The sequence below is a fragment of the Leptinotarsa decemlineata genome, unplaced genomic scaffold, assembly GCF_025532065.1.
Source record: "Leptinotarsa decemlineata unplaced genomic scaffold, Ldec_3_MD MMD2_tig00026282_RagTag_RagTag, whole genome shotgun sequence".
Taxonomy (NCBI): Eukaryota; Metazoa; Arthropoda; class Insecta; order Coleoptera; family Chrysomelidae; genus Leptinotarsa; species Leptinotarsa decemlineata.
The window spans coordinates 21,626,600-21,645,006 of NW_027412668.1; the positions used below are offsets into that span (position 1 = coordinate 21,626,600).

At 31.8% G+C, this 18,407-nt stretch overlaps 1 protein-coding gene across 9 annotated transcripts in view; it reads left to right on the forward strand.

Moving 5' to 3' along the window:
* The window catches only part of LOC111504042 (uncharacterized), a 163,470-nt gene that overhangs the window by 90,381 nt on the left and 54,682 nt on the right, over nucleotides 1-18,407 (forward strand). For 8 of the 9 annotated variants that reach the window (XR_012466769.1, XM_074180048.1, XM_074180043.1 and 5 more), the window contains one exon: nucleotides 15,179-15,315. Coding sequence is in view for 8 of the 9 variants with exons in the window: in XM_074180048.1 (XP_074036149.1) it covers nucleotides 15,179-15,315 (137 nt within the window). In the remaining variant the exon portion in view is untranslated. Of the gene's footprint in view, nucleotides 1-316; nucleotides 377-15,178; nucleotides 15,316-18,407 lie in introns of those variants that run through there. The other variant, XM_074180050.1, reaches the window with a different exon arrangement.

An 18,407-nucleotide genomic window follows, 5' to 3' on the forward strand; every position in this document is an offset into this window, starting at 1 on the left:
CACTAATTTTATTTTAAAAATTTACTAAAAATATGATCCAAATTAAAAAAAATTGTTATTTTGTTCAGCTAAAATTTACACTGCCCATATTCTTTTTGGGATGGTTTATTGATAAATACGACCAGGATAAATTTCCATTGTTCATTTTTTTCCCATGTCACATTTTTTATTTCCAGGAGAATAGGACTTACTCTAATTTCAGGTATATTTTTTCAAAATAACTTGTCCCTTTCATGTTCGTTACCTAAGATGGACATTCACTTCCAGTTGATCCTACAGGGACCAGGCGCGACAGTATAATTCCGAAAAAAAAACATCAACCCGATACATAATGAAGTCATTGTTGTCTGGGAGACAGACTCCTGATGGCGTGGCAGTAAGTTACCGAAGAACAAAAACCCTTTTGCTTTCTGCTTTTCCTTAATAAAATAATGTGGTCCATTAATTGGGAAACACTTTTTCAATAGTTGCACAATTGAAACTGTAATACCCCCAAAAGTTAGAACATGTTCGATGATCTTATTAGATGAACTTAAAATGGCTTCAGGAAAGATTAAACAAATGGCCATCTGGAACAGTTATTCATAATCAAAAGTTGTGCTCAGTTAGAAAGTTTCCATCTTCCATTATTATGGAGAGATTTTTCAAAATATACTTGTATTTTTTACATTTTATTTTAGACCAAGGTCGATAACTTTTGAAACCAAATAAAAAATAACAGTGGAATGAAGCCCATTAGAAAAGGTGGGGAATATGATGAAAATGAAAGGAAAAATAAATTACGGGCGATCTGAGTTTGGAAGTGGGAAGGGGTGAGATTTGAAGAGTAAAAAATGGGTTATCTCGATTTCCGGCAAAGCTACAAGTCCTATGGAAAAAAGTTAAATGGCAAAGGTGTAGGTAATGAAAAGATCTACAACTTTTGTATTCACAATTTCTTCACGTAATCTCAAAATTTATGTGAAAAATTCAAATACCAAGTTTTTGGTTTTACATTTTTCTTAAAAAAAAAATTCTACGAAATTTGGTGAAAACTCACCTTCTCATGTCCCAAATACACTGTAATTTATTTGATTTGAAATATCCATTTTATCACCTTATTTTGACTTCATATCAAAAAAGCACCCTAATTTTCAATCGAAAATTCTCGCGTGGAAATATCAGTTTTTTTCAAGAAGTCGATGCGCTTTTTGTTAGTTGAAATCTCTACTTTCTGATGATGTAAAAATATATGCATTACTGTAGTATATGTTCTCAAAAAATACAAAAAATCGAAAAAAACTCGAATTCTTGTTTTTTTCATTATGTAAAATTTCATAAAAAAATGTGGTTGCGGCAATTTTATTCAGTGAAATTTTTTATCATATTCTAATTACACTCGTGTCATAGAAAATCTCATAAAATTTAAATATACATGTAAATCGTACTATTGAATTTAGATACTACATTCTGATTATGTTATTAATTCTATTTTTCAAAAACGTAAATCGTGTTAGTTATAAATACCTTATCTTGAATTTCAATAACTTATCCATTAGTTTGCGTTGGTCTATTCACACTAACAAATAATTCGTGGAGTTGAGATTTTACATTTTTCCTGATGTTATTTTCTGTAAAAGTGGCTGTGGAAATGGTGCACACTCGTATTGTAAATAAGTTTCCATATCTTTTTTACTGTCGATAGTTAACGATATCCTTTGAAATAACAGTAATGGATTGATGGCTATAATATCTCCGTTTACTTTACGGAAGATTGAAAAGTTTATAGAGATAAGACTTTGTTTTTCCTTTCAAATTCTACACTGCCAAATTTCATTCCAACAATAGCTTGCAAAGATTTTTTCCCTTCCATACGCTTCGTGGTAATTTACAGAATTACTGCCAATGATAATAATTTTTACAGCTACTACGAAATAACAGGTATGTAGTAAGGCCCAAACCCTCCCAGCTCCTTACTCACTTCTTTAAGAAATACCTTTCAATGGGCTAAAATTTTCCGAAGGTCACTCAGGAATATACATTTTTTCAAAACAGCAATGAATAGGTATCTACAAATATTATTTTAGGAAGATTCAATAACCTCTCGAAATATTATTGTTTTATTAAATATTAACTTTATTAACTATTTGTTTGTTAATTATAGTAGTATATTTTGATTTGCAACTTTTTCGTTTATCAATGTAATATGAAATCTTATGTTTGTTGAGTAATTGGAGTGTAAATTTTAATAAATAGTTCAAAATTGTATATAATGATTAAAAAAAAATCCCAAATTCAAGTTTATTTTCCATTTTTTGCATTTTCTGAGAACATTTACATTTAGTATTTTTTTCACACCATCAGAAAGTAGATATTTCAACGAACAAAAAGCACACCGGCTTTTTGAAAAAAAGCTGATATTTTGATGCGAGTATTTTCGATTTAAAATTAGGGTGCTTTCTTGAGATTGAGTCAAAATGAGGTGAAAAAATAGATATTGCAAATTGAGTAAATTATAGTGTATTTGGGACATGAAGAGATGAAAATAAAATACCAATAAACTAGAATTTTGAATTTTTCACATAAATTTTAAGGTTATGTGAGAAATTCTAGATACAAAAGTTATAGATCCTATTCTGACCTTCAACATTGCCATTCATTTTTTTTTCATAGGACTTGTAGTTTTGCCGGAAATCGAGATAAACCATTTTTTACCCTTAAAAACTTATCCCCTCTCATTTCCCGAACTCAGATCGCCCGTAATTTATTTTTTCATCCGTTTTTATCACATCCCCCTTTTTTCTGATGAGTTTCATTCTATTATTATTTTTTTTCACTTTTTACCACTTTTGAAAACTTAAGCCCTGATCTATTTTGCAAACTACCAACTTCGTGTTGCAGCAATAAAAAACAGCATTCTGAAATTTCGCATATATTTTTTTAAGGCTTGTGCTTTCAATACTCTGAGTACAGAAAAACTTTGAATGAAGTATTTTCATTTTTCAAATTCTTATGAAGATGCTTTAAATACTCACAAAATATACCACAATTTTTGTGAATAGCAGTGAGGGAAATTGATGTGGGCTTGGAAAATCTACATTTTGACATTCAAGCTTTTTGGAACTTTTCTGAAAAGAGTTCTTGTTCATTAAATGTCTGTAATTATAAATGCCCCCTCTAGTAATAATAATAATAAAGTTTATAAACCATACCAGCACCGGATATTTACAAGAACAGTAGAAAATATGTGACATCAATGGATAAAACTACAGAAGTTCTCGAAGAGCTTATTTTTGATATCGAAGAACTTGTTAGTTATATGTTGACGTTATCTAAAGGGCAGGTCAAATATTTTCAATGAATGACAGCCAGAAAAGCGGTATCATTCTAATTTCAATGTCTTCAGCATCGATGAATATTTGAGGAGGAAGGTAAATTCGACGTCTTCTCCATGCAAAAAGAGGAATATATTTAATTACTCAACCGGAAAAACATACATGTTTCGATTACAGCTGTGATCGAAACATGTACAAAGTACGAACAAATTATAGGTTAGCAAAGACAAATGGAATCAAAGGCAGCAATAATTATAAGTACATTTTTAAATTTCGGAAAAATGCCTGACAGTAGGTACAAAGAATAATAACATCGAAACAAGTAGTTTGTTACTATCAATTTGTATTGATGGACGCTGATGGCAACGAGAGAAACTATACAAGATGGAGATGTCATTCCGTTTCTCTTGTTTTGATGATGTTATTATTCTTTGTACTGTGGGATATTTTCCAGAAATTTACAAATGTACTTACTTATAAATAAAACGATGACTTTGATTCCATTTGTTTTTGCTAACCTATAATTTGTTCATGCTTTTGTTACAGTGAAGATGATCACAGCTGTGATCGAAACATGTATGTTTTGCCGATTGAATAATTGAACATATTTCCCTTTTTTGTGTCGAGGACAGTTCGAGTTTACCTTCCTCTCAGAATTTTTATACTTCACTTTGAGTTATGGACTGTATCCGTCGATCGATAAATATGAACATTAGCCACGTGTTTTGGGTATGTTTTGTTAATTATAGTCTGGATCACAAGATCATTTTTCTGGAACTTCTGTCCAGAGGCACCGAAAATTATGATCCAGGGCTCATTCGATTCGGAATGACCTCTAGCAACTTTTTGAAAAATTTCAAGAGGGGCTCGCAAAAATTGCAAAAGTTATAAACAATTCAGTAAAAAAAAGGAGGGGTTTGGTTTTTTGCAAATATCTCAGAAAATATTGAAGATATCCGAAATTTGAAAAAAATCCTTGAAGAGAAGGAAATTTACTAAAAAAAAAAGTCTCACACGCTGACCGATACGAACCTCTGAACAAAATAAAAATTATTTCAACCCATTAAATATCATAAAAAAAATCAAATATGTTTTAGACACTTGAATGAACGAAAATCCATGAAAGAAAATTCATTAGATATACATTAGATATACAGTTAAATAACAAATTTTTACAAGTTACATAAAAACCCTGATAATTTTTAAATTGAAAATCTCAAATGTTGTTCAATTCTTGAAGCTCTTCTTGCCTTCAAAAAAGATTCCCGGCGGGAAAATTGAAAACTTTTGATTTTTCACTTTGTTATTAATAATCAAAGTGAAAAATTCAACTAATGCAATGAAACATTTTTTTGCAATAGATAATTCGAAGTTACATAGAAATGATTTTTCATAATTTTTAGCTGTATTTGTTTAAATATTTGTTATAAACAAATGTATTGTTTATAATATATTCATGATTTTTTTGGGGAGATTTTTATTAGTGATGAATATTATGATTTTCAGAAATGAAATCGTTTCTTGAAAAAATGTATTGCTCAAAAATGCATTTGTTGAATAACAATTATTTTTGTTACTAAATATGAATATTAAAGAAACGATTTTTTTTTTAATTATAATTTTTATTTCTCTTGAAAAAACTTTGAAAAAAAACTTATTTTCAATTTGTATTTTCTTTATTTATTTGATGAACTATTTGTTTCAAACAAATTAATTTTTACGATAACATTTTTTTAAAAAACCGAAAAAATCAAAAACAAACATGAGTCAATTTTTGTGTGATAAAAAATGTTTCTTTATTTTCTACAATTTTTTTTTATTTTTCTTTTTTATACAAAAAGAAAATATGATTTGAAAATGATTTTTTTTTCAGGATATCAAAGAGAAATAGAAATTATGAATAAAAAAAATCGTTTCTTGATATTCATAATTGGTACCAATAAAATGTTAATCAGCAAATACGTTTTTAAGCAATAAATGTTTTTTTTAACGATTTTGTTTTTATAAATCATAATATTCATCACTGATTGATATAATTCCCCCCAAAAGATTGCAAATATCTAATAGACAATACATTCGTTTATAGCGATTTTTCAAACAAATAAATCTTAAAGTTATGAAAAATCATATTTATGTAACTTCAAATAAAAAAAAAAATACGAATAGGTTTGAATAAAAAAAAAATTTTGTTCTTTGCTTCGATTGAATTTTTCAATTTTTAACGTTTTTGCTTAATAATAACTAAGTGGAAAAATCGATATTTTTTAATTTTTCCAACGGGAATCTTTTTTGAATGCTTTCAAGAAAAGCTTCAAGAAGTGAACAAAATTTGAGGTTTTCAGTTTAAAAAATTATCAGGGTTTAAATGTAAATTTACAACTTCTAAAAATGAGTTAATTAACTAACTACCGGTCACTCGCTACCGTCCAACCCCTGTTAGGAATCACACGTTGAAAGATAAGACCTCGTTAGTCCTCAGCTCACACAAGTTCAGACTTCTGAGGGTTGTCGTTCGTTGGGGTGAGATAGCAGCTGGTTAACGGAAAAAATATATTTTAAACATTTTCAAATATATCCAATAAAATGATCACGCTAAAATTTTTTTCCATGGATTTTCGTTTATTCAAGTGTCCAGAAGGCAAGTGAATTTTCTTTCTCAATAATAATATTTAATGGGTTAAAATAATTTTTATTGTTCAAAGGTCCGTATCGGTCAGCGCGTGCGGGACGCGCATTGCCCGCTTTTAGCGCTATTTTCGCCTCTAAATTAAAATTATAAATATTGGTGATAGAGTTCCGGAAGGTGGGACTTTTTTTAGTAAATTTCCTTCTCTTTGAGGATCTTTTTTCAAATTTCAGATATTTTCAAGATTTTTCGAGATATTTGCAAAAAAACAAACCCCCTTTTCCTTACTAAATTGTTTATAACTTCTGCAATTTTTTCGAGCCCCTCTTGAAATTTTCCAAAATGTTGCTAAATGTCATTCCGAATAGAATGAGCCCTGATCATAATTTTCGGTGCCCTTGGACAGAGATTCCAAAAAAAGGATCTTGCGACTCAGACTGTAAGTCCTCGAATTACTTAAGGACGAATATAGCTATTCCCAGTCTTCTCAAGCACTTTCAACAAGATTTGACTGTGAATTGGGTACACTACTATTCTACAACACTCTGTCCATCTAAGCAATAGAGTGCTGCAAAACATCATGCATAGTGCACGTGATCTTCCCGACAAGGCTGTTTGTACAGAGTCGCACTAAGGAACAGCAGGGTATAGGAATATTTTTAGGTGGAGTGTGGGGACACAAATCAGCAGTTTCTTCAGGCGTATCAGTACTTGACATTCGAAAAATTTAAAACTTCAAATACATTACCGTATATGTACACATCATATGCGTTAAAACTTGAGTAACCACTCCGACACTGTAACAATGAATTCCGCCAGCCGATTGCAGTTAAATCTGTTTGGCCAGCGTAAGGAGGCTTGTTTATTTCACCCACTAGATCACTAGATGCAAATGTGCGTGGAGATTATGCTTTGATCACGCGTTTGTTTGGGTTACTTTGTTGAATGGATATAGGTTAGTTCGCCGGTCATTGAATGGACAAATATCACTCGATTAAAAATGATACAGTTTTCACCTGTAGTGATTGTGTGTAATTTCACAGAGTTCTATCGGTAATTTACTGAATCATCAGTGGCAAATTCATCAGTTCAGTGTCGAACACAGAGAGGATGTTTATGTTTCAGCAGATCAATTATTTTTGATAGAATAACATTTGACTTATCATTTGTAAACAAACTCGTGTATAAGCAAATAAACTGGATATCTTGTTCAAACCTCTTTAGCCAATAATACCAGACGACTGACGTACCTATTGATTTATTTTGCATGAAGGAAGTTGATTCAATTGAAAATTTTACAGTAATCAGAATTGGTATTTATCTTATAACATACCAACATTAAGTGAGAAAAAGGGAAGAAATTTGTTGTTCAATATGTCTTGTCTGTAGCAATGTCCCAAAAACTGTATAGTTGGGGACATCGCTACAGACAAGGCATATTAAACAAAGGATGGGTTTTTTCAATTTATTGTTTGAGTTTTGTGACATTGAATTTGTGACATTATTACCTGAAAAACATATGAATATTGTTTTCTATCCTCGTATTTGTGTTAACTGAAGTAGTTATGTCATATTTCGATTTTCCACAGATAAAATTGAGCTGAAGAATTTCAGAACATTAGTCGAAGTTAATGATTTATATGAAGACCTACTTATTCATAGTTAGTTTTTTTTATGTTATGAGACATTGAATCAATCAAATGACATTTTATTATGAAACCGTAGAAACGACTCGTCAAACAAAATAATTCCACTCTATTATCGCTCACGGTTTATATCTTAGTCAAAAATATAGAAAGTAACTAGAGTATCGTGTTTATATTTATTGTCATTTGTCATATGTTTATGTTTTTTGATGAAAATAATAAATTCTGGAATTTTTTCATTATTATAAAAAACTATTTCAATTATGTATTTTTTCAATGGCTACAGTTGAAATACTATTACGGCGTATTTTTATATGGAGCAATCAAAATACATTAGTTTTGACCCACGATTATTTTATTGTGAGTATGAATAGCTAGTTAGACATATACTTCATTGTCCAAGAAGATACGATCTTATTGAAACAGCTTGATAAAAAATCTGGTATGTATAGCACAAAGAATAAAAGAAAAGAAACAATTCAAAAACACAAATACCCAGAATCACAATTTGAGCAAAACTAAGTTCACATATCTAATAGATAAAATATAACAATGAAAAATAAAATTTAACAAAGTTTGTAGACAAAATAGTTTGTATAGTCCCTTTCAAAAAATGTAAAAAACAAATATACACAGTTTGAAGATAAGTTCACATGTCATGGCAATAAAATAAGATATATCCCAGTATAAAATATAATTTGAAGTATAGGTGTCAATATAAACAACAAAAAAACACATATATTGAATCACAACAGAGTTCTATTGTATATTCATCAAAATTGTAGTACGCTCTTATTGCAAGAACATCTTTAACAATATTTCTAAACTTTTTATAGCTTTTCTCCTGCCTAATTTCGTAAAGTATGTCATTATACAGCTTTTTTCTTTCATACATTAAAGAATACTTTGTCTGACTTGCTTTTGGAACAGGAAGATGTTTTTTATTTCCTGTTACTTGCAAGGTTATGCAATTTATATGTTCGGGAGTTCCAACCATATTATGATTTTTGTAAATCAAGCAAACAGTTTCCAATATGAAAATACAAGTAACAGTGAGAATTTTTCTCTCAATAATAATGGTCTGTCTACATGACTCACGCACTCCCATCTTGCATAAGTATCTAACCGCTCGCTTTCGCAAAACAAACACTGAATAAAAAAGTTGTTGACTGCAAAATCCCCAGAAGGCAACACTATATCTCAGGTGGGACTCAATCAGGAAATGATATACCATTTTTGTTGTTGTTGTTGATATCAATTTTTATTCAATTGTTTTATCAAATATTAATTTGTTATCCATGAAGATTCACAGGAATTTGGATTGATTTTTATCCTCAAGAATTTGTCCGTTCAAGTATAAATTGTCAATATTACAGCTGAAGGTGGGTAGGTTTCTTTTTTGTTAAAGCACAAGTGGTTTGCGTCACACCATTTTTCACAACTTCTGAATCACTATAGTTTCTTTCATATTACAAGTATTTTTTCCATGCCAAAGGAGCGTGGTGTCATCTGCAAAGATCGTAAAAATTCCTTGAATTGAGAGAGTAACAAGGTTATTCACATATATAAGGAAAAGAACCGGGCCTGAACCACACATTCCTCTGAAGCCATAGTAGTTCAACTTTTGTAAAAGAAGTACATGATTTACACAATCAAAAACTTTGGGGAAATCGCAGAATACTGCAGCTACGACCTCACCATTGTTGAGATGTGTGTAGACATGTTCAAGAAATAATTAATACACACAAAAATTATATTAACTCTTGTGGAAAGGTAAGATGGGATAAATAACTGGCGAGATGTACTGTAGAAAAGACAAGGTTTATTTGACAGTACTCTTACAAGTTTCAAAATGTAACGATCGATGAATCGATAACCCCCATTTTCAATGAAAACCTTTTTGAAAAGTTTGCTCTGTAATGACGATATTCAGAAAATCTAGCGTTTCCTTCATCGAATAATAATTTAATCACAATATTTTTTCTAATACCTGGTGATTCAACACTTCAAAACATTTTTTCTTGATTTTTTCGAATTGACCACTACTCTATATTTCATTCAAGATGTAATTTTCCTTTAAAAAGTTTTTTTTAAGAATATGGGGTATGAGATCGTGTATGTAAATACCTATTAGCGGTTCGAAAGTCATATAAAAATAATTTCAAAGAATATATTATTTTGCACAATGAACTTTTTCAGAAAAAAACTTCAAAAACCAAATTTCGGAGTGAAATAAAAGTTTTCGAACATTGAATTCCAAGGTTTAATTAAAATTATTTCTCAATAATGAAGAACGTATAGTGTTCATTCTCAGGAAACTTGAAAGGTAAATATCCACATAAATTATAGGTTTTTGCAGAGAGAGTGCAGAATTCAGGCAACTGTAAATTCCTAGAATTTATACTTCAAACTTTCTGAGAATTTATGCCGACCATGTTGGTTATCACATTATTTCACTACATTTCTGATTCTGGGTTTGCGGTTTGTTAGTAAATCTTCAATAGGTTTGAAAAAGAAGTCATTCCATAACTGTCTAGGCAATAATTCAACGATTGTTTTAATTTTCTACAGGCCAGGCATTATTTGCAACAATTGTTAGAATTTTCTGATAAAGTTATGCAATATGAAAACAGAAGTATATCTAATGAGAAGTACGAGGATGTATTGAAAAAATCTCAACCCACTATCAAAAAAGTCAGGCCTCCATACTTGTTTTAGCACTATTTTGTTTTTCAATTGAGAAAAGACTCGATATTTGGACGAAACTAGTGGTGAATTGTTTAAGAAATATCCTCTGTAAACATGATAATTATTTCAAATATAGGAAAGGTCATGTTCAACTTTTTTATGTGATTCTTTCAATTTCTTTTTGCTTGTGTTTAATGATTTCATTTTTATCCAGAAAAACCCAACTTTCAGTAATGGTCTACTACCTTGAAAATGTAAAAAAGGAAATAGAATTACCTGTGTGATTATATTGTGATAATTTTTTCATTTTCAAAAAAAATATTTCTTGAAAATTACCCAAGAAAAAGGAAATTTTCATATGAAAAAATATTGAATTGATTGAATAAAATTACCCAATCTACATTTCGATCAAATATTTTTTTTTCACCTGGGATATCCCAGGTGCACATTTAAAAAACAATGATATCTGGTTGGTTACTGATAATATCGACTGAACACCGACATCGAGTTTGGTGTTTGTGAGTGAATCATTGGTCGATTTATGAAATAGGTTTGCGATGAACTCATATGACTTGTTATCTTGAACGCATCTGGCTATGGTTATTCATTACACCGTTTTAACAGAAACAACGTTTGCATTGTACTACATCACTACATATGAAACACGAAATCGCTCGCGATACACTAGAAAGCTACTGAACGAATTTTCATAAGGTTTTCACCAATGGACATAGTAACGCAAGAGTTTTTTGTCTGTTATTCATTAATGTTCCGTATAAATTCGTTGAAAATTGACTAATTTCAATAATTTTTTTGAAAGGTTTACCAGGTTTTCGGTAGAACCTTGTTCTTTGTCTACAACTTCGTAAAAAGAAAAAGAACAACCTTGACGTAACGAATGTAACGTAACAATGGAAAATGGATGCAAATACAACTAATAGAGGGTTTAATTTCGAAGTTAAATTTCCTGCTGTTACTCACTTGATAATAAAAACTGTTTAATTCCTCTTACAACTTTATTTTTCACTTCTGACCTTCAATTTGCCTAAATATATATTCATTGAGTCAATTGTAATGAATACCAATATTCAATTAAATTGAAAAGGTAATATTTTTTCAGGAGTGATCAGTTTTTTCCCAAAAACTAAGTTTCAAAACATATTCTCACTGATTTTATTATGATTTCAATAGGCTTTTTATATTCATTTGTTAATATATATCCTAAAGCATATTTATATTTTGAATTCAGTTCTGCATTTTTATCTTTGTGGTGCTAGTTCATCACACGAGTTTCTCGAGCTATAATTACAGATTTGTGGTAGCTCTTAGAATATATATTTTTTGTACAACTGTCAAAAAAACTTGATATTTCTTATTTCTCTATCGATGCTTACATGTTCACTTTTTTCATCGTAAAAATTTTTCACTGCCAAAATAATTTTATTTATTTATTTTCAACAGAGTCCATTATTAATTGCTTATTCATCATAAAACAATTCCATTTATTGAAATAATAATTGATAGTGAAGTTTGAACAAATATTTCATACATATTTTCCAGAAGATGTTCCATATTGCTGCCGATCAGAAACGTTGGATTTTCATGAAGAGTTGATCCCAAGATTTTATCAGATATTTTTATTTGTTTGGAAGAAGATGGAAAATTCAGTATTTTGTTAGAAATCTCAATTTTGTTATTTTGAACTTATTTTTTTCAGACACGAAAAACAGCGATAACTTATCGAGACGAAAAACCACGTCAAGATGTATTGGAAGTATTCATTTCTAATATATTGTCACATTTGTAGAGACATTCATTCCTTTTCAGAGTTATTACCTCAATTTGGACCTGGTTGACCCCTAAGATCACATAATATTATGTTATAAGAACCAAAATGGTTATGAAAACCTTTAATACTTTCTGATATAAAATAGGAAAACCACAACTAACATTGATGGTCATCTTCTGCTGACTTCACCTTTGTTGCTGAAATAGGCCTTCAGAAAATGACCGCAGTTCGTGTGCGGGGAAAAGAGTTTATGTTGGATTCGCAATATATAAGCCACATAGAAGCGAAAAAGTTATCTGAACTTGATTTCAATCTTTGGCTGTATTATCGTCTGTTTTTTGACGAGACCTTATAAGAAGAAGTGAAATTGATGTTTTCTTTCAGAAAATGTGCTGAAGTTACATTCTAACTACAGAATGGAACATATTCGAAAGTCAAATCCTTTAAGAAGAATGTTTTCCATCTACTCTGAAATGTTTTCTGATATACTGATATTGTTTATCAGCCCTTAAAACTTTCAACAAGCTTTCCTAATACTTCCAATTAATTGATTCTGATGTAAAAACCGTCGATATCAAAAATAAAAGGTTGTTTGTGTTCATACCAGGCGGTTCGTGAGTAATGGTGAGGTTTATGTCACAAAATGGGTTCAAGCAACACTTGAAATCTTCTACCAGATCGAATAGAACGGGACATTTTTTCAACAAAATAATGTATTCTCATTCCCTTTTCCTAATTTCACCGAGTAGATCTTTTTATATAGGGCAGTCAGATCTCGGAATAACTTTTTTTCAAATTTTTCACATGGTATACCACGTCCATACCAGAATACTTAATAATATTGATATTTATTTTCCACAAGACATATAAATGGTCGATATATAATGCAAAAGCACTAAAACAGAGTACAGTCATTCAAGAATAAAGATATATGAAGTCAACAAAAAAATACATTTACACACATACACTTACACTTATATACACATATGATATAACTAGCTACTAAAGTATTCTTCCAACGAAAAGAAATATTTTTCAGTCAGGAATTGTTTGAGGGAGCTACTGAATTTTTTTTAAATATTTGGCTTCTTTTATACTTTTAGGTAAATGATTGTATATAGACAGACCCATAATTGTAGGTGCATTGTCAGAGACCTTATATTTTATGAAAGGAATGTACTAATTTTTTCTTTGGCGTGTATTTACGGAGTGAAAATCTCGCGTCGAAACAAATTTTCGTCTATGTTTATAAATAAAGACGGATAATTCATAAATATAGACAGATATGAGGGTCAAAATTCTAAAATGTTTGAAAAGGTCCCTACAGAAATGTGTACTAGGAACTCCAGCTATTTGTATAGAAAAAACATTTTTTGCCAAAGTGGTATTTCCGCACAAACATATTCCATACCTAATTCGTGACACTCAGCCACTAGCTGAGGTATTTCAAGTATATGTTTGAGATTCCTGAACATGAAACATACAGAATTTAATCTTTTTATTGAGTCTGTACAGTGACCTTAACAGCTTACATTTTCATCCACAAAAAGTCAAAGGAAATTGGTTTCATCTGTCAATGGATACATCAATACTCATCTTAATTCTGAGAGGATCGCATTTTCTTTGATAGTTATGAAATCGAATATATTGGGTTTTATAAGCGCTCAAATTCAAAAAATTTGTATTGCACTAGTCCTGCATCAGTTCTTTTTGCATATCAAATTCGTTTTTTTGTGTAATTATCAATGACGTGTCGTCTGCATACATTGTTACATGAACGCCTTTCAAGAGTTTATTCAGATTGTTAGAGTACACCAATATTAATGGCTTTACTTTTAGAATTGACGTAACCAACCCTTTCAGATTGGATATTTTGAATACATAGGTACTGATGACGGTGTTTCAGAAAAGGGGAAATTCATTCTAATGTTACACCCCGTAATTCATAATTATACTATGAACTTATTCTATCTTCAGTTTCTTTTCAAACGTATGTCAATGCTTATCTTGTAATAGAGCGATGGTTATGTTTTAAAAACAGCTTGCATCACTCTCTAAAACTTTAGTATGAAATATTTTCACTAGAAAAGCATTTATTGTCCACCCACACATCATTTATTGGAATTCTAGTCTTTTCTATCAGATCGTTGACAGTATAAAAAATAGTTCAAGCCCTAAAAAACACTAACGTTGGTGATTCAGGTATCTGACGAATTAATCGATGGCTACTCTTAGGGAATGAAATGGTTGTGACAATATTAATACCGCCAAAATAGCAAGTTTTTTGACCATTGTGATTCCTTTTTTAAAAGAACGAATAATGGCTAAGGAACACTCATAAAGGCGAACATTTATCAGAAAAACTGAATAATCAAAATGTACATATGTAATTTGTCACATTTTCAATGAAAAGTAATTCTTATTCGGCAGATGGATAATCAATCGTTAAGAAACAAATAAACAAAGTCATAAACTAGATAAATTCGAAATCATGAATCACTTTTAGCCAATTACTGGTTGATGAGTAATTCGCCGATTACATAAGGCGTAGTTAGCTCCAATTTTGATTAGTCTTGATTCAATTGTTTTGAAAAACATATACGTAGACAAATCCAATTTCGATAGTAATGCCAATACGCAGAATATTGTGCACCAACGTCAATTCATTAGTCAAGTTTTCAAATCTGGTCGTGAAAAAAGTAGGGTCCTAAGGGTTGGATCCTAAGAGAAGGAAACCCTCGTCTTCTCTCCCGTTCATTGTAGCACATCAATGGGCAACCTTCCTGGGAAATTTATATAAAATATGTATTATATATATCATATATACATACGCACCCATTATATTAGGCTAGTTGACACATTGAAGAATGCTCATTTTACGATGATTGAATAGCTCTACATTTCTGATGAAGATTTACCTACATGAGTGACTTTCATAGGTTAATCAGTTTCAAACACAAAATCACGCAATCACATAAAATGTTTCGCAAACTCACATCATGCATGGACTAATATTCTCATGGAGTTGGTATCATTCTAATCTCTTATAAATTTTGTCTACAATTTCGATCAACTCATTTGTGTTAATTTATTAATGCTCCATTTTTTCTTGCAGTATCAAAGTGGAGTTTATGCTGGGCAACCAAATCAAAATGTCGGATCGATGCTGCACCAGCACCAACCGAATAGTTTTCCCAACAGGGTTCCACCAACAAATGCACATTTGGACTTTCGGGATAGACGAACATCATGGTAAATGATAATTTTAGATTCTCCATATACTACTTACTTCCATACTGTTCACCAAAATCCCCTCCAGTCAGAGATTGTGAATTTTCCTACGGATGATAATGGAATATTCAAATATTTTTGAAGTCCAGCAGTTGATAGATCAAAGTGAAAAAAATGTTCTTTTGATGTTAAAGAGGTGAGTGAGGTGACTGCAAAATTAGAGCAACTTTAGGAAAGGAACACGGCGTTGGTATGAACCTGCTGCAGTGGAAATTGGATAAACTGGGCTCAAAGACAATACGAGAAATGAGTACGGGGTTTGAAAGCACCTCTGAGCACTATTGACTTGAGCTGCCTAAAAAATTTGGGAAGACCATAAATGCTAATTGATCGCTCAAAAACGACTTGGAGGGGAGTTGTTGATGAGTACTGCTTATATTTTTCAAACCTTTTTCTACAACTTTTCAGAATAATTGAACCTCAGTTGAAATTTGTTCATGAAGGGAAATTTTCAAAATAATTTCAGTGATGACGTCATCACTGGTGTATCAATAGAACCCATACTCACTATCCATTTTCGGGGCACTGGATGTGAAACAGATCAAAAGGTGTTTTGAAGATTTAATTGGAATGTTATCAGTTGCTGTAATTTTTACAGAATAATACGCCAGGAATGAACGTAATGAAGGTTTCTGATGATTATGAAACTACACTATCAAACATAAACAATGACCTACTCGGGAATAAACTCGTCTCTAACATTTTGTAGCGAAGCGGAGTTTATGTTTTGGATTTTTTGCCTGATTCGGTCTCCTAGGTCATTGACATTACCAGGTCGATAATATTTCAATTCACGCCTTGAAATAAGTATAGTGGGATAAGATCAGGTGATTAAACGGATCATTCCACTGTTTCCGTTTCTTCTGTTCATCGATATTTGAAAGTTCTGCTTACAAACTCGAACACAGTTGCAGCAGAATGTGGCGGTGCACCATCCTGATGAATCCAGCTCTTATGGTCTGAAATATTGGATATTTGAATATCTTAAAAACGCTAGTTGAATCAAGAATACGTACATTTCAAACTCAAATACAATATGGACCAACAATTGTATTTCGTACAGCACTATTCCATACATTCACGCTTTGTAGACGTTGTGTAAGTATTCTTGCATCAGTGTATTGTGAATTTTCATAAGATCGTTAACAAATGTTTTGTCGATTATTTTGCCCGTTTCAATAAAATTTTGCCACGTCTGAAAATAAAATGCAAGCAATGAAATTGTTATTTCTGTCACTTTGGAGCGTCATGTACTGGCAGAATACAGTTCCTGTGTCAAAGTTTCCAATATTCGAAACCCTAGATAGTCTTGGTACTGTACGTTTGAATTTTCAGATGTTGAAAGAATTGTGGCCTGTTGAATATTTTCAGGAATTCCAAAGTTGAAATTTTAATCTTTCTTTTTGATGATTTAATAATCACACGCCGTTTATAGAATCGACAGAAAACTTCGAACACGCAAGTTAGAGATGAACGTGGATCCAACGGCGATCTGTTGCAAACACAAGCACCCCTACGACATCACCCCAGTATGAGAAATCGATGTTTGCCTCTTTGTAGCCGTACTGTAACCAGGCAACTAAATGATAACAGAGTTCAAAACGTTGTATTTCTGATATTTCGATCTGACATATCATCATTGGTTCTAAATCTGGTAGTGGATGAAACATTCCAGATAGTTCTGTTCTAAAAAAATAACACCAATCACGAATAGAAGGTCAACGATTGAATTAAAAGCTGCAGAAAGAAAGGAATAAGAATACAAAAAGTGATTTCATTTGGCGGTCGATTGTAACACTCCTCGAACTTAGTGAAAAAGTGTGTTACATTCTTGAAGCTGGAATTTGAATGCCGGAGCTCATCGGAGAGGAATGCTGGGTAAAATAATTTTCAACTGAGAATTGTATAACATATTCCCTTCGACAATGTAAACATATGTGAAGGTGATCACAACAAGCTTGTGGCTCAGAAGTATACTTTTGCTCTACAGTGATAAGGTAGGTAACCTAAGTTGGTCGCAAACTAATGAATTATTCACGGTTTTTCCTTCAGCATCCAAGTTGCTTCCTTTATTGACGGTGACAGATTCAGTTTGGTTCCTGGGTTCTATGTCTAGTATGAATATATGAGAAAAGATCTTACTTGTGTACTGTCGAACTGCCAGCAATACGATATAGGTTTTTCGTAAATGGTTTGGCCAAACAGTAGCACTAAATGCCAATCATACCCTGCTCCTGGAGTGGCATAGATGTCACCCATTCCGCAATGTTGACATCAGAGGATGATTGAGGGTGTAAATAAAAAAAAAATCTGAGATACCCTGTACAAAATTGTATCTATGTGAAAATCAGTCGGGGACAATTAAGAGAGTTTGACCATGACTGAGTTCGTGGTTGAACTGATTCCAGACGGATTTGGGAGCTCAACCCTTGAAATAGATTGCGATATTCCTTCTGCTAGGTTGGCCGTCTCGAAACAATTGGTTCTTCCATGGAAGTCAACTGTTTACTCAGCGATGAACTGACCTATGAACTTTATGTAAGGGGTATGTCTATTGGGAATACTGTTGCCGAGAAACGGTTGATTCTTCGTGATGCATTGAAGGATGCGTTGATGGCTTGGCAAAAGTCTTTTGTGCATCCTTATTCTACTGGACGTTCATGAAGAGTCGGTAAGAGGGGGAGCATCTCTTTCTGATATTCCTAATCCAACCTTAGCACATTCTCCTATTGAACAGCATGAAAACACCCCGGTAGTAAATGACCTGATATCATTCGAAGATATTCCAGCTCATCGTCCACAAAAATTATTACTGGAAAATTACAATCTATTTCCAAGATTCAGCTCGCAAATTTGTCTGGATCCAGTTAATCCGCAAACTCAGTAATGGTCAAATATCTCTCGAATCACCGCTCTACTCTGTGCATTGTCCTCGACTGATTTTCGCATAGATAACATTTTGTACAGAGTAGCTCATATTTTTTTCATTTCTACCCTCTATCTTCCTTATTCTGCCTCCGGCAGCCTACAACAGAAATAATGTCAATATTATT